Source organism: Salvelinus alpinus, chromosome 6 (genome assembly GCF_045679555.1).
Source record: "Salvelinus alpinus chromosome 6, SLU_Salpinus.1, whole genome shotgun sequence".
Classification (NCBI taxonomy): domain Eukaryota; kingdom Metazoa; phylum Chordata; class Actinopteri; order Salmoniformes; family Salmonidae; genus Salvelinus; species Salvelinus alpinus.
The window spans coordinates 72,988,447-73,004,155 of record NC_092091.1 but is presented as its reverse complement, the minus strand read 5'-3'; the positions used below and the strand labels follow the sequence as shown (position 1 = coordinate 73,004,155).

General features: G+C 41.5%; 1 protein-coding gene across 13 annotated transcripts in view; it reads left to right on the top strand.

The window, feature by feature from the left end:
- LOC139579297 (uncharacterized) overlaps positions 1–15,709 on the top strand; it is a 49,547-nt gene that overhangs the window by 23,774 nt on the left and 10,064 nt on the right. Inside the window, exons 2-10 of one of the 13 annotated variants that reach the window (XR_011675711.1) lie at positions 219–364; positions 700–3,087; positions 3,174–3,277; positions 3,386–3,449; positions 9,286–9,389; positions 9,814–9,877; positions 10,026–11,868; positions 12,170–12,214; positions 14,947–15,092. The exons of 1 other annotated variant lie outside the window; for it this stretch is intronic. Coding sequence is in view for 1 of the 12 variants with exons in the window: in XM_071407852.1 (XP_071263953.1) it covers positions 700–723 (24 nt within the window). In the remaining 11 variants the exon portion in view is untranslated. Of the gene's footprint in view, positions 1–184; positions 365–699; positions 3,088–3,173; positions 3,278–3,385; positions 3,450–3,617; positions 9,390–9,813; positions 9,878–10,025; positions 11,869–12,169; positions 12,215–14,946; positions 15,129–15,709 lie in introns of those variants that run through there. 11 more of the 13 variants (XR_011675713.1, XR_011675712.1, XR_011675714.1 and 8 more) reach the window with 11 other exon arrangements.

The following is a 15,709-nucleotide window of genomic DNA, read 5'->3' as shown; positions in this document are numbered from 1 at the left end:
TATATATATATCTCAATCAACAATCCTTCCTATAATGGACCCTTCTATGGATTAAATTGAATGAAAATTAAAAGTTTTCAAGTTTCGTGTGGATTCACCCATAAATTTCTTCTACAGTTTGACTTGTAGCCTACTTAGTGACTTTCCTGTCTTCTGTTCAACGACAAACACTTTATCGATATAGGCAACTAAAACACTAAAAGCACAGTTGCTTGCAGCTTCCTCTCGAGTCACTGGTATGGATCTTCTGGGATATATTGTGTGTGTGGAGGGGAAGTGAGGCAACTGGAACCTGTCTCTGGTCTGCCGAACCTTCAATACAATGCGGACAAATTACATTTTCAGGAAGTACTCCACAGGGAAGGTTAGTATCAATAAATTCCTTAAATCTGAAAAAGCCTATGGGATACAGGCACATTTTTTTTAAATTAATTAATTCTATATCATGGAGTGCTCTGAGGACAGTTTTATGAACCATGTTTCCACAAAAAAATATTTCCAGATAAAGGAACGTCTTGAATCTCATTCTGTGATTGGTTGTTACGGTCTTACAAACATCATTGTATGTCAACACTGTGCAAACACCTCAAAAAGTGTCTGTGTCCCATAGACGTAAGATTCTTTACTTGTGCATTCATATTCCATGTATTCCATTCTGGTTTGTCTGACAATCTGTTCTGTTCTGTGTTTCTTTTCCAGAGATCTGATCCTGAACCCCAGTAGTTACTGAAAGGAGAAGCCAGTACATTGTGCTTACAGGTTACTGTGAAGGACAACATAAACCATTATATGCTTGCTGCTCTTCTTACACCTCTATTACTAATAAAACGTTTATTTACAATGTTCTCGTTTATTGTAAAAACAAAAAGCTACATGTTATTTAGGTGTTTAGCTATTACTCAAAGACTATCAAAAATCCCTTTGGCTATTTATATACAGTACCAGTCAAAAGTTTGGACACACCTACTCATTCCCAAGTGGGCTCCAGAGTGACGCAGCGGTCTTAGGCACTGTGTCTCAGTGCTAGAGGTGTCACTACAGACTGGTTCGATTCCAGGCTGTGTCACAACTGGCCGTGATTGGGAGTCCCATAGGGCTGCTCACAATTGGCCCAGCGTAGTCTGGGTAAGGGTTTGGCCGGGGTAGGCTGTCATTGTAAATAAGAATTTGTTTTTAACTGACTTGCCTAGTTAAAAAAAATACTTTGAAAGTTTCTTCAAGTGCAGTCACAAAAACCATCAAGCGCTATGATGAAACTGGCTCTCATGAGGACCACGACAGGAAAGGAAGACCCAGAGTTACCTCTGCTGCAGAGGATAAGTTCATTAGAGTTAACTGCACCTCAGATTGCAGCCCAAATAAATGCTTCACAGAGTTCAAGAGACATCTCAACATCAACTGTTCAGAGAAGACTGAATCAGACCTTCATGGTTGAATTGCTGCAAAGAAACCACTACTAAAAGACACCAATGAGAAGAAGAGACTTGCTTGGGCCAAGAAACACGAGCAATGGACATTAGACCGGGGGGAAGTCTGTGCTTTGCTCTGATGAGTCCAAATGTGAGATTTTTTGTGAGAGGCAGAGTAGGTGAACGGATGATCGCCGCATGTGTGGTTCCCACTGAAACATGGAGAAGGAAGTGTGATGGTGTGGGGGTGCTTTCCTGGTGACACTCAGGGATTTATTTAGAATTCAAGGCACACTTAACCAGCATGGCTACCACAGCATTCTGCAGCGATACGCTGTCCCATCTGGTTTGCGCTTAGTGGGACTATCATTTGTTTTTCAACGGGACAAGGACCCAACACACGTCCAGGCTGTGTAAGGGCTATTTGACGGAGAAGGATAGTGATGGAGTGCTGCATCAGATGACCTGGCCTCCACAACCCAATTGAGCTGGTTTGGGATGAGTTGGACCTCAGAGTGAAGGAAAAGCAGCCAACAGGTGCTCTGCATATGTGGGAACTCCTTCAAGACTGTTGTAAAAGCATTCCCCAAGAAGCTGGTTAAGAGAATGCCGAAGAGTGTGCAAAGCTGTCAAAGCAAAGGGTGGCTACTTTCAAGAATGTAAAATCTAAAATATATTTTGATTTGTTTAACACTTTTTTTGGTTACTACATGATTCCATATGTGTTATTTCATAGTTTTGATGTCTTCACTATTATTCTACAATGTAGGAAATAGTAAAAAATAAAGAAAAACCCTGGAATGAGTTGATGGGTCCAAACTATTGACTGGTACTATATTCTGTATTACATATAAAATATATATTTTTCTACTGTTACATTGTTTAGAATTAGAGTGCATTCTCATTGCGTGCTTCAGTTAGCCCGTAGCCTACTCTTTGAGTTACTAAGTTTTAACTGCTGGAACTTATTCGTTTTAGGTTGTATGCCTATTCTGTTTGTTGTGTACTTGAACTAAATAGTCAAATAATCATTTTTGGAGGACAAAGTGTGTGTTTGATTAAATTCACTACTTCAATGAAAGTCAAAGAAGGCTGATTTTAAAAATATAATAATATTCCTTTCAGTTGCAGCTACAATATGATATAGCAACAGGTAGCAATGTTGGAACTAACACAAGTCGTGTGTAATCAACCTTTATTTTGAAAAACGGTCCAGGAAGTAGGTGACATCTTGTTTCCGGAACAAGAAGAGTTGTGTGAAGAAGTGTACGGTTTATGTTGGAAACCGTGTAACTTAGCCTTAAGACGTTGACTGAACAATGCAATGCAAATTACTTTAACGTAAGCGTTTAACATAGAGCCAATGAGATGTCCGATACTGTAGCCTTTCATGCTCAGCTAGCCTCCATCATTGAGGTTTTGGCGAATGCAGCCGTTGCCGAAATCTGCAAACTTGTAGATGACGGCCATGCTGCCTTACGGTTGGAAATTTCCCATAGTCAGAAAGAAATCGACAACCTGCGGAGGAAGCTGCTTTTGACAAAATTCCAGCATTCTCGACGGAGTGCAGAGAAATTGGGAGTCCTGCGACGCACAGTTCACCGACGCGTGGACACCGATAAGTTTACCCGGGCAAGAGAGAGCTTCGTAGAAAAGCCAACAGACAGACTTGGATATTGTAGGTTTTAACCTTATTTCAAAACGTTAAAATTAATGGGTCATGTGAAATATATGACGTTTGAGCGTTGTTCTTTTCTGGTGCAGTGCAGAATTGTTTTGCCGACAGTGAAGGGAGCAACTTTACGCAGAATGTAGCCAACTGGAGAGACTCAGAACGCACAGCAACAGACCGGGATTGGGGCATGCAGGTCAGTTGTCATAGACATGGTCAAATGTATTTGATTTATTTTCTCAATTTTCTAATGGTGTTGGGAATATTTTTCTAATAAAATGTTCCTGATGAATACAAAACACAGATGGCAGATATGCAAGTGGCACCTCTTATCAAAATGGAGAACCATGGCACCAGTAGAACAGAAGGTATTTTTGTTAAACTTATCTAATCTATGAAATTCACACTTTGTTGCTTGACTAATCCTTCAATGTTTATTGCAGTATTTGATTTACTTCTTAGTCATAACCCATAACTAATAAGGCAAAGAAGAATCAGTCTCCACTAAAGGTCGCTGATGTTGTGCCCCATTTCAGAGATTGTCCAACTGGTCAGTGAGAGCAGTGAGAAGATCATTGTGGCAGAACCAGGTTCTTCATCATCTACTGAAACCACAGACCCTCTGGACCAGCAGGACAACAGACACAGAGCTCCAGACACCTCACTCAATATAGAACCTGAAAACCAGACCTTCCAGCATCCAGCGTCACAATACAACAGAGCAAGACAGGACCATCAGGTTGCTGAGGGTGTGACCTGGGAAACTGACCATCAACCCATAGAATACAGCCTGTCCCAATGGACAGAGAACCAAGAGACTGACAATCGAACTGTGAATGCTCTTCACAATGCTGGGCCAGACTCCAAGAGGCTGTCTGAACATCCAGAGAGGAGAGGGGTGTCTGGTAACTCTGGGGTCTGCATGTCTGCTTTGGGCTCTCTGGACTGGGTGCCTGATGTGGTGATGGTGGACTCAGTTCCCATTAAAGTGGAGGCAGATATGAGTTCAGAATGGAGCATAACTGGCCAAGAGGCGACATCTGGAGAGGTCTGTTCAGACGGCAGGCAGCTTGTGGACAACAGAGGAAGAGGGGGAATGGAGTCTGGACAGACAAAGTGTCCCCCTGACACTCAACATGCAGAACAAGGGACAACTGTAGGATCAAGGTCCAAGATGTCAGATTTCAATGGACTGTCCACCCGAAACAGATTTTCATCCCCAAGGGTTACTCTCCACCAGGTTCCCCAAAGAGGGAAGCCAGCCCACTCCCCGAATTTCAACAGAGGCTCCACTTCTTCACCAAAAGGCATAGAAAAGCAGCCGCAACAGCTAACGTCTCACTCGCCCAAGAGGCAGCTCCGGTGCAGCCTCTGTGGAAAGCCCTTCCACCAGCCGGCTCACCTGCGGAGTCACATGCGGGTCCATACTGGGGAGAAACCGTACGGCTGCAGCCACTGCACCAAGCGCTTCTCCCACAGCCACCAGCTGAAGATGCATGAGAGGGTGCACACCGGAGAGAAACCATTTCACTGTGTCTACTGCGGGAAGTCCTTCACCCAGTCCGGCAACATGAAGAAGCACCTCCTCGTCCACACTGGTGGCAGGCCACAGGACATTGGGCTGCCCTGAGTGTTCCAGGGTGAAGTTTCCCCTTGGTACAGATCTAGGATCAGCTTCCTCTCCCACAATCTTAACCTTTACCATTAGTAGAAAGAAATGCTAAACTGACCCAACATCAGTGTCTAGGGGCAATTTAACACTACTCTTCCTGGTGTAATGAAATGCAGGGCCAGTAGTTTTTCCTCAGAATGTGACCAGACTGGGGGAAAACTCCTGGTCCTAGTTGTAAGGGGAATGGCTCCACACTCATGGGTTTTCATATTTATTTTTTTATTTATCCTTTATTTTACCAGGTAAGTTGACTGAGAACACGTTCTCATTTGCAGCAACGACCTGGGGAATAGTTACAGGGGAGAGGAGGATGATGAATGATCCAATATGAAAACTGAGTCAATGTGTTTTTAACAGTTTGATTGGTTTCCACATTGAACGGTTCTGGTGTGTAGTGGTTGTATTTTCAGTTTACTGGCTTGATGCTTGGTCCAGAGTGGATAGATAATGTATAAGTTATGAAGAAGACTCGATCCTGAGCTAGCCTGACGACTCACACTAAATTATTCAGCTGCTCTGTCGTTCACTACATACAGTAATTTGTGGTGATGAGGGGCACTATGGGTGTTGTACAAAATAAAGTCATCAGTGATTGGATCGTCTAACCAATTAAGAGTGTCCATGCCAATGACGAATTTTCAAACCATAGCTTTAATCACGTGTTTTCTGACTCTGGCCCAACCCAATCGGTTTCTGGACCAATCAGATGGCCCTGAATGTGTTCGCATTCAGTAAAGGGTCGGTGAGGTACTCCAATCTGGACTCATTGCTCTCAAGAAACTGACGTCTGAGGGAGTGGCGTAGGGTTTGGCCAGAGCAAAGAGTTGGTAGCCAGGAAAATCCAGTAGTATCTGAAAGTAGAATCCAGTACATTGTGGTTACAGGTTCCTGTGAATGACTACATAAACCATTATATTCTTGCTGTGTGATTGCTGCACTGCATACTGCTATTACAATGTAATTATTAGTGCGGTTTGCGAAGCACGAGACCCCACTTTAAATCTTCGTCATACTTTATATTATTATTATTTAAGCTAGAAACGCCATTCAAACTTTAAACATGCAGAGCGGTCAGGATCAATGTTGCTGCATACAACTTTTTATAGCTTTTGTACTTTTTAAACTACTAAGCTTTTTGTCCCTTATTTACTTTCATAGTTTTTATTCAACATTGTAAAGGTCCTATTGTGACATCATCAACTCCCAGACTTCCAACATCCATTCACGGTGAACAATGCAACTTTTGACGCAAATCCGCAACTTTGACCACATTTCCAGCACTTTAGATTAAAACCTAGAGGGTATGACATTGAGGTCTACTTCACTGGTATTTAAATCTGGAATCAGAACAGAATGATCTACTACCAATCAAAAAGTTACAGATGTTTGTCTGAGTTTAGAGTGACGAAAAGCAGCTAACTAAGGTCAGCTAACAGCTCTCATGTCTCGTCATTGAGATGCCCAAACGAAGCCGTTGCTATGGATACCAATGCATTTTAATGGCAAAAAAAGTGTCATATACCAAAATGGTAAAAAAAAAAAGAAATCTACATTTACAGTGTCTCCTCTTTCACCATTTAAATGATCAACTTCAAACCAACATTGATATGTTCAGACGGGCCCTACTTAGATTGTTTGTCAAAAGATTTGATACTATATATATACACAAAAAATTGGTAGAAATTAACATGGGTTTGAATGAGAACCATAGGAATACAGAGGTAGCTATTCAAAATGGTCTTGCTACATGACCAACTTTAAAACATTCAGGCTATCCTAACTTAACTCTTTAAGATCTTTATCAACTACAGATTTGCATAAAATAACTGCACCGTTCAAGCTGGAGACACCAAACCAGCTTTCACATGTTCAGGCTATCCTAAATTCAAATTATTGAACTTATATCAACTACAAATATATAAATTAGCATATCATTCAAAAGTTACAGCTCTTTGTCGGAGTTTAGTGACAAAAAGTAGCTAACTAACGTCAGCTCTCATGTCTCATCATTGAGCCGTCTAAACGGAGCCAATGCCATAGATACTCACGCAGAGGAGCGCATGGGGCAGCGCAGGAAGCAAGGGACAGACCGAGATCAGCTGTTGATACTAACAGGAAGTTACTGTATTGAGCAATCGGGTGCTGGTAGGGCCTGAACGTCACCGGCATGGGTAGGGCTCGGCCTAAAATGTCATGCCTTTCTGCATTTCTTTTCATTCAAACTTCTGACCACTTCCCCAACAGGTTAGACAGAAACTTAGTGTATGACGTCGTCCTCTACGTCACTGCTATTCAAGCTGAAATGGTGATCACTGTTAGCCTAAATCGTTTATTTATTAGATACAACTACAGCTAGCTATCAGTAGGTCTACATACAAACCTATTATACATAGTTCAACTACCACTAAAATACTTTTTAAAGATCTGTCAACACTAGATGTATCATCATATTTCCCTCCCCAAATAATAGCCTAAATGTTTCTAATTCCTTATGAGTTTCTCCCTTCCACCACAAGAGCAAGTCTATATATTCAGAAAGCAAAAAGGTTGCAGAATCATGATTTATTTTCTCTCGTTTTATGACAGATCACAACCAGAAACAAGCATGTTAGCAAAGCTTGAATTAATGAATGGATATGCAGCAGGGAAAACGACAGGGCATCTGACTAAAGATGCACGGCATATTGCCAACAAGACAAGTCCAAAATAATATTTAAGTTTCTGACTTTGAACAGCAGACTGGTGAGTTTCCTACAATACTCTGTACTGTTTGATCATTATATCATCATTCAACAAAAATCTAACTTGATTTACACTGAGTGTTTTACAAAAGTAAATCATGCATTTATTTATCTGAAACCTAAGCATGGATGATTGAGTTGCTTTGCTTTCCTTCGAGTGTTGCCCACATGATCCAGCCTTTTATTACCATCGTCTGACAGAAGATAGCTTTGTCTTTCTTCTTCCAGTTTTCACACTCACCTACTGTAGTTTAGACATTGTGATCTTACTGCCCCACAATCCAAAGAAATAAGGTTTATATAGTAGTCTATCAAAGTAATCAGACCAATTGTTTTGCTACATTTTAATTGTACTATTTGCTTTAAATAGTAAAGTGAAACTTGAACTTCTTCCACTACCACAAAAATACTTTAAAAGCTAAAGCAAGCCCCACAACATTACTTCATGTAAAGTTACCATCTAGTTAGCAGTGTTTTTGTATTTAGCGTCATTTATTGTAAAATCAAATCTCCTAAATGTTATTTACACTGAAAAAATATATGAACGCAACAATTTATAATATTTCTCTGAGTTACAGTTCATATTACTGCATTTATTCACAGTCAACTGAAATAAATGCTTTAGGACCTAATCTATGGATTTCACAGCTGGGAATACAGATACACATCTGTGGGTAACAATACCTTCAACAACAACAAAAAAGTTTTTTGTGCGTATGGAAAATTTCTGGGATCTTTTATTTCAGCCCATGAAACATGGGACCAACACTTTACATGTAGCATTTATATTTTTGTTCAGTGTAGTTTACCCATTACTCAGGACAATCTGAAATCCCATTGGCTATTTATTCATTCTATATTCAGATATTTAAATATTTCTACTGTTACATTGTTCAGCGTTAGAGTGCATTCTCAGTGTGGTGCTTCAGTTAGTTTTGAGACTACTAACCCTTAGCGTTTTCTCTTGATTTACTTATTTTTAACTGAAGGAATACATTTATTCCTTTTAAATTCAGGCTGTATGCGTATTCTGTATTTATTTTACTTAATCATTATTATTTTTGGAGGTCAGTATTTTTTTGATTCACTTAATTGAAAGTCAAAGAAGGCTGATAAAACAACATTTGATTCCTTTCAGTAGCGGCTACAATATGATACAGCAGAAGGTGGCAATGTTGGAAGTTCGAACCAACATATATCGTGTGTGTAACCAACATTTTATTTTGAAAAGCCAACCCTTATTCTAAAAAAAGATCCAGGAAGTAGCGTAACAAAAACAAACGAGATGTGTATGAAGTATACGGTATATGGTGTGAACTGTGTAGTCTCATGACGTTGACTGAATACTTAAATGCAAATTACTTTAACATAAGTGTTTAACATAAGGGACATGTACGATACTGTCGCCTTTCATGCTCAGCTAGCCTCCATCATTGAGGTTTTGGCAAATGCAGCCGTTGCCGAAATCTGCAAACTTGTAGATGACGGCCATGCTGCCTTACGGTTGGAAATTTCCCATAGTCAGAAAGAAATCGACAACATGCGGAGGAAGCTGCTTTTGACAAAATTTCAGAATTCTCGACGGAGCGCAGAGAGATTTGGAGCCCTGCGACGCACAGTTCACAGGCGCGTGGACAGCGGTCATATTGGTCGGGGAAGAGGGAGCTTCGTAGGAAAGTCAACAGGCAGAGTTGGATATAGTGTTTTTTTTTAACCTTATTTAAACACGTTAAAAATAATTGGTAATGTATAATATATAACGGTTATGAAGGGATCTCTTTTCTGGTGCAGTGGAAAATCGTCTTGCCGACAGTGAAGGAGGCAACTTTATGCAGGATGTCACCAACTGGAGAGACGCAGGACTCACAGGGATAGACCAGGATGGGGGCATGCAGGTCAGTGGACATAGACACGGTAAAATTTATCATTTATGTTTGCATATTTCAGGTGGTGGTGAGATTTTTATTTTACCAGGTAAATTGACTGAACACATTTTCATTTGCAGCAAGGACCTGGGGAATAGTTACAGGGGAGAGGAGGGGGAATGAATGAACCAATTGTAAGCTGGGGATGGTTAGGTGGCCATGATGGTATGAGGGCCAGATTGGGAATTTAGCCAGGACACCGGGGTTAACACCCCTACTCTTACAATAAGCGCCATGGGATCTTTAGTGACCACAGAGAGTCAGGACAACCGTTTAACGGCCCATCTGAAAATGTGTTGGGTGGCGGAATGTCCCTAATCCATTGTTTTCTCATATTTAAAATGCTGTTGGGATATTTTTCTAATAAAATGTTCCTGATGTATACAAAACACAGATGGCAGACATGCAAGAGGCACCTCTTATTAAAATGGAGAACTTTCACACCAGCAGAACAGAAGGTATTTTATTAAATCTATCCAATTTACACTTTGTTGAGTAAAGCCTTTATTGTAGTATTTGATAAACTTCTTAGTCATAAGCCATAACTAATGAGGCAAAGAAGAATTGGTCTCCACTACAGGAAGCTGATGTTGTGCCCCATTTCAGAGATTGTCCAACTGGTCAGTGAGAGCAGTGAGAAGATCATTGTGGCAGAACCAGGTTCTTCGTCGTCTACTGAAACCACAGACCCTCTGGACCAGCAGGGCAACAGACACAGAGCTCCAGACACCTCACTCAATATAGAACCTGGAAACCAGACCTTCCAGCATCCAGCATCACAATACAACAGAGCAAGACAGGACCATCAGGTTGCTGAGGGTGTGACCTGGGAAACTGACCATCAACCCATAGAATACAGCATGTCCCAATGGACAGAGAACCAAGACACTGACAACCCAACTGTGAATGCTCCTTACAATTCCGGGCCAGACTCCAAAAGGGTGTCTGAACATCCAGAGAGGAGAGGGGTGTCTGGTAACTCTGGGGTCTGCATGTCTGCTTCAGGCTCTCTGGACTGGCTGCCTGATGTGGTGATGGTGGACTCAGTTCACATTAAAGTGGAGGCAGATATGAGTTCAGAATGGAGCATAACTGGCCAAGAGGTGACATCTGGAGAGGTCTGTTCAGACAGCAGGCAGCTTGTGGACAACAGAGGAAGAGGGGGAATGGAGTCTGGACAGACAAAGTGTCTCCCTGACACTCAACATGCAGAGCAAGGGACAACTGTAGGATCAAGGTCCAAGATGTCAGATTTCAATGGACTGTCCATTCAAAACAGCTTTTCATCCCCAAGGGTTACTCTCCACGAGGTTCCCCAAAGAGGGAAGCAAGCCCACTTCCCAAATTTCAACAGAGGCTCCACTTCTTCATCAAAAGGCACAGAAAAGCAGCCGCAACAGCTAATGTCTCACTCGCCCAAGAGGCAGCTCCGGTGCAGCCTCTGTGGAAAGCCCTTCCACCAGCCGGCGCACCTGCGGAGTCACATGCGGGTCCATACGGGGGAGAAACCGTACGGCTGCAGCCACTGCACCAAGCGCTTCTCCCACAGCCACCAGCTGAAGATGCATGAGAGGGTGCACACCGGAGAGAAACCGTTTCAATGTGTCTACTGCGGGAAGTGCTTCACCCAGTCCGGCCACATGAAGAAGCACCTCCTCGTACACACTGGTGGCAGGCCACAAGACGTTGTGCTGCCCTAAGTGGAGTTTTTCTTCACCACGTGACCAGACCAGGGAAAAACTGGTCTTCCCCCATAGTTCCTATTCCCATGTGTCTAGTTCCTCTTCCACCCTAGTTGTAAGGGGAATGGCGCCACACTACTGGGGTTTTCATATGAACACTGGGTCCATGTGTTTTTAACAGTCTGGATGTTTTCCACATTGAACGCTTCCCTCTGTGTGTGTAGGGGTTGTGTTTTCAGTTCAACTGGCTTGATGCTTGGTCCAGAGTGGACTGATAATGTATATTATTAAAGCTGAAGATCTTAAACATGACATTTTAGTCAGTTAGCAGAAGCTCTTATCCATAGCAACTTAAGTGCAATAAGGGTTAAGTGCTTTGCTCAAGGCACATCAACAGATTTTTCAGCTTGGTAGGCTTTGCGATTTGAACCTGCGACTTTTCGGTTACTGGCTCAACGCTCTTAACCGCTAGGCTACCTACTGCTAGGCTACCTACTGCTAGGCTACATCCTTATGACTTTGTTACCAATTGTATTCATATCAAACAGTAGTTAAGTGTTCAGGAAGCACTGGACAGGTGCCTAGGCGAGCGAGGTCTGTTGGTGGTCGAGAGCTCGTTGCTCGTTTATGTTTTTACTTGGACGAACAGAGCCGGGGAGGAGGAGGAGGAGGAAGGCGCAGGGTTCCCGCATGCCAGCACACTCCTGGGCCTGGAAACGGACCTGGCGACCCAGCAGTTGCAGGGAGAGAGAGTGCTGACTGGAATGGTAGGCTGTCAATGGTTGTGATACAGGGTTTAATATGGTTGGATTTGTAGAGATTAAAATCAAGCCATATTGATACCCTTCTACCTTTCCCCATCATATTCTGCCTAGGAAAACCCTTCTCTATTTACAGTTGCAATGAGTTTGAGTCCCAGAATTAGAATGAATAGAATTAGAACCCATTCAATTAGAATTCTCTGGTTTATTCCTTTCCATTCTGACTGTTTTGAGTAGGCTAGACAGGTTAGGATGTGCACCAGCATTGTAGACCCAAGCTACTCACTCACCTCTCATTTATTCCCAGAATCCCCAGAGGTACCATGGTCTGGGGAAACTTCATCTCCTGGAGGTAAGTATATTTATCTCACATAGAACAACCAGAAAATCACTTTCCTGCTTTCCTAATATCAGCATTTGAAACCGCTCACTTTGTTTTGGATTCTCCATACACGATTCTACTGAAAATAACGTTTAGATGACCATTCATTTAATACATATACTTATATAAGGATGATTCCTCACGAAACTAGGAACACTTTTTTTTTTTTCATGAAATGCAATCCATAGAATGTTCCTTTGGAGGAAGGATTGTTGGGATATATTTGACATTTATCTTAAAGCATAATTGACAAGTATTTAATTTTAGTTGGAATATTTGTTGCTATGTTGTTGTCTTAGGTCTCTATGTTGTGTTGTCTCTTGTCGCGATGTGTTTTTTACTATATTTATGTGTTATATATATATATTTTCTTTAAATCCCAGCCCACGTCCCCGCGCGAGGTCTTTTGGTAGACCGGCATTGTGAATAAGAATTTGTTCTTAACTGACTTGCCTAGTTAAATAAAATAAATACAAAAAATTGTGACAATTTGGCCTTACCAGGCCTCCTTTTAAGAGTAAATATTTCAGTTGTAGGTGCTACAAAGCAACATTTGGTGTCATATTCAACTTTACTGCTTGCTCTGTAATATGAGTAGTATTTTGATTGCAGTAACACATTTCTTACATTCTTTTTACACGCTTCAGCACTCGGCGGTCCTGTTCTGTGAGTTTGTGGGGCCTACCACTTCGCAGCCGCTGTTGCTCCTAGATGGTTTCCACTTCGCAATAACTGCACTTAAGAGTTGAGCAGGGCAGAAATGCTGTTGAGCAGGGCAGAAATGCTGTTGAGCAGGGCAGGAATGTGATGAACTGACTTGTTGGAAAGGTGCCATTCTATGATGGTGCCACATTGAAAGTCACTGAGCTCTTCAGTAAGGCCATTCTTCTGCAACTGTGTCTATGGAGATTGCATGGCTGTGTGGTGAATTGTATACAAGGGTGTGGCTGAAATAGCCAAATCCAATAATTTGAAGGGGTGTCCACATACCTTTGTGTATATATAGTGTATTATTTCCTGTGTTTATAGCCAATAGGCTATAAAGGCCTGGGGGAGTTGTGTAAGTCAAATAAAACCAGAGAGGAAGAGGCGAATTTGTAAGACAAGAAGACATTGCGAGATGCAGATTACCAAAACAGAGCACGCTTCTGCCTTCTGCTTCTCTCTCGTTCACGCTGGCCTGCCAACTGTCTCTTCGCTAATGAAGCTAGTGTGTGTTCAGTCTTTGGTCTGTTGCGTGTAGAAGATCCTAGCCAATTCATGGCACCGATTTCTACAGTCAGTCTTGCGGGCACGAGGTAGTCTACTCGAACTTTTTGTCTCGTATGAAATTATAGTAGGCTTCCGGTAGCCTGTATCGATTACGCTTTTCAGACATAATGGAATGTGGCCCCTTCAAATCCCGTCGGCCACAGCATGTTTGTTTCTCTGTCTGTTAGGGTAGGTATTACACTACGGTTTTTAAAATACCAACACGAAACTTTAGCTGGTGATATGAACGGATATTTTATTTGTCTGTAAAGGAATGCCATTATGCCGCTTCTGAAGCAGGACTAAGATCTATCACTATGCAACCAGAACTATCAATCAAATAATTGCTGCCTGCGCGCAGTCCACTCTCCTAAAAAAATTACTTTAACGTTTGTTAAATACCGTGATTTACCGAGACATGTTGTAGAAATAAAACGCATCTAGCAACCATACCATAAAAAAAAACAGATCAATCAGCGATGTTTATTGTTGTCTGGGGAAAAAATACAGTACATTTTACACCTGAGCAGAATTATACTGGCTGAAAAGGTACAGACCTGATGCGGCACTTTTTTTTGTTTTGTTTGTTGTCTGAAAAGTTATCAGTTGTAGCGATCTGTAGCTGCGTTCTACGTCTGCAAAGGGTGGCTGTATATATAACTTAATTGCCCTGCCCTGGCGGTCATACATAGTTAATAGGACCATTATTCTGCATTGTAAATTAACGTGTTATTTAAAAAAATATCTTGTCGTTTTAACGGAAAAACTATATAAAAAAATGTCCGTTTAAACATTATTAAGCAAAATTGTCCATTTGTCACATCCCTAATTCAAAGTATACTATTTTTTTATTGGGCTTATTTTTTACAATTATTGTCAAACGTACTTTACAGGCAAATCAAAGTTGTGGTAGTTTTACATTTATGTCCCATTTTATACAGATAAATTGGCAATGTAACCAATCACAGCCCTCCTTTTACGTCTATCATTGCACATCCTGCAAATCACTAGCAGAGGGCGACCATTTTGAATCCAATTTCACATTCACTCTCTTGGAAATGCTTAAACATTTAATCATAAAAGCAGCAGAGATCCCACTCTGGATCTTTGGTATGCACTGACAAATTACATAATATGGTGTCTTGCAGGAGTCCTGGGTAAGCCAAATATCACAAATATTCCAACAATTCATATTCTTTTAAATTATTATTTAAGATATATGTCAACAATATTTCCTCCAAAGAACCCTTCTATGGATTAAATTGAGTGAAAATCCCCCAAATAAGAATTTTGTGAGGAATCGCCCATAAATGTTTGACATGTAGCCTACCTAGTGACTACCTATCTTCTTTTTATATATAAAACAACTGCTTTAGGGACCAATGACAAACACTTCATCAATATAGGCAACTAAAACACTGAAAGCATTGAATTGATTCACTTGCTTGCAGCTTCTTCTGGAGTCACTGGTGTGGATCTTCCGGAATGTGTTGCGTGTGGACGGGAAGACAGGTTACTGGAACCGGTCTCTGGTCTGCAGAACCTTACACACCATCTTGACAAATTAAAAAAAATTAGGACATACTCCACAGGGAAGGTTCGTAACCACGATGACATACAGTGCCTTCGGAAGGTATTCAGACCCCTATAGACCTTTTTCTACATTTTGTTAGGTTACAGCCTTATTCTAAAATTGATTAAATATAAAAATGTCCTCAGCAATCTACACACAACAAAGCAAAAAAACAGGTTTTTACAAATGTTTGCTAATTTAATCAAAATAAATAACAAGTATTCAGACCCTTTGCTATGAGACTCGAAATTGAGCTCAGGTGCATCTTGTTTCCATTGATCATACTTGAGATGTTTCTACTACTTGATTGGAGTCCACCTGTGGTAAATTCAATTGATTGGACATGATTTGGAAAGGCACACACCTGTCTATATAAAGGCCCCACAGTTGACAGTGCATGTCAGAGCAAAAAACCAAGCCATGAGGTTGAAGGAATTGTCCGTAGATCTGAGACAGAATTGTGTTGAGGCACAGATCTGGGGAAGGGTACCAAAACATTTCTGCAGCATTGAAGGTCACCAAGAACACAGTGGCCTCATCATTCTTAAATGGAAGAAGTTTGGAACCACCAAGACTCTTTGTAGAGCTGACCGCCCGGGCCAAACTGAGCAATCGGGGGAGAAGGGTCTTGGCCAGGGAGG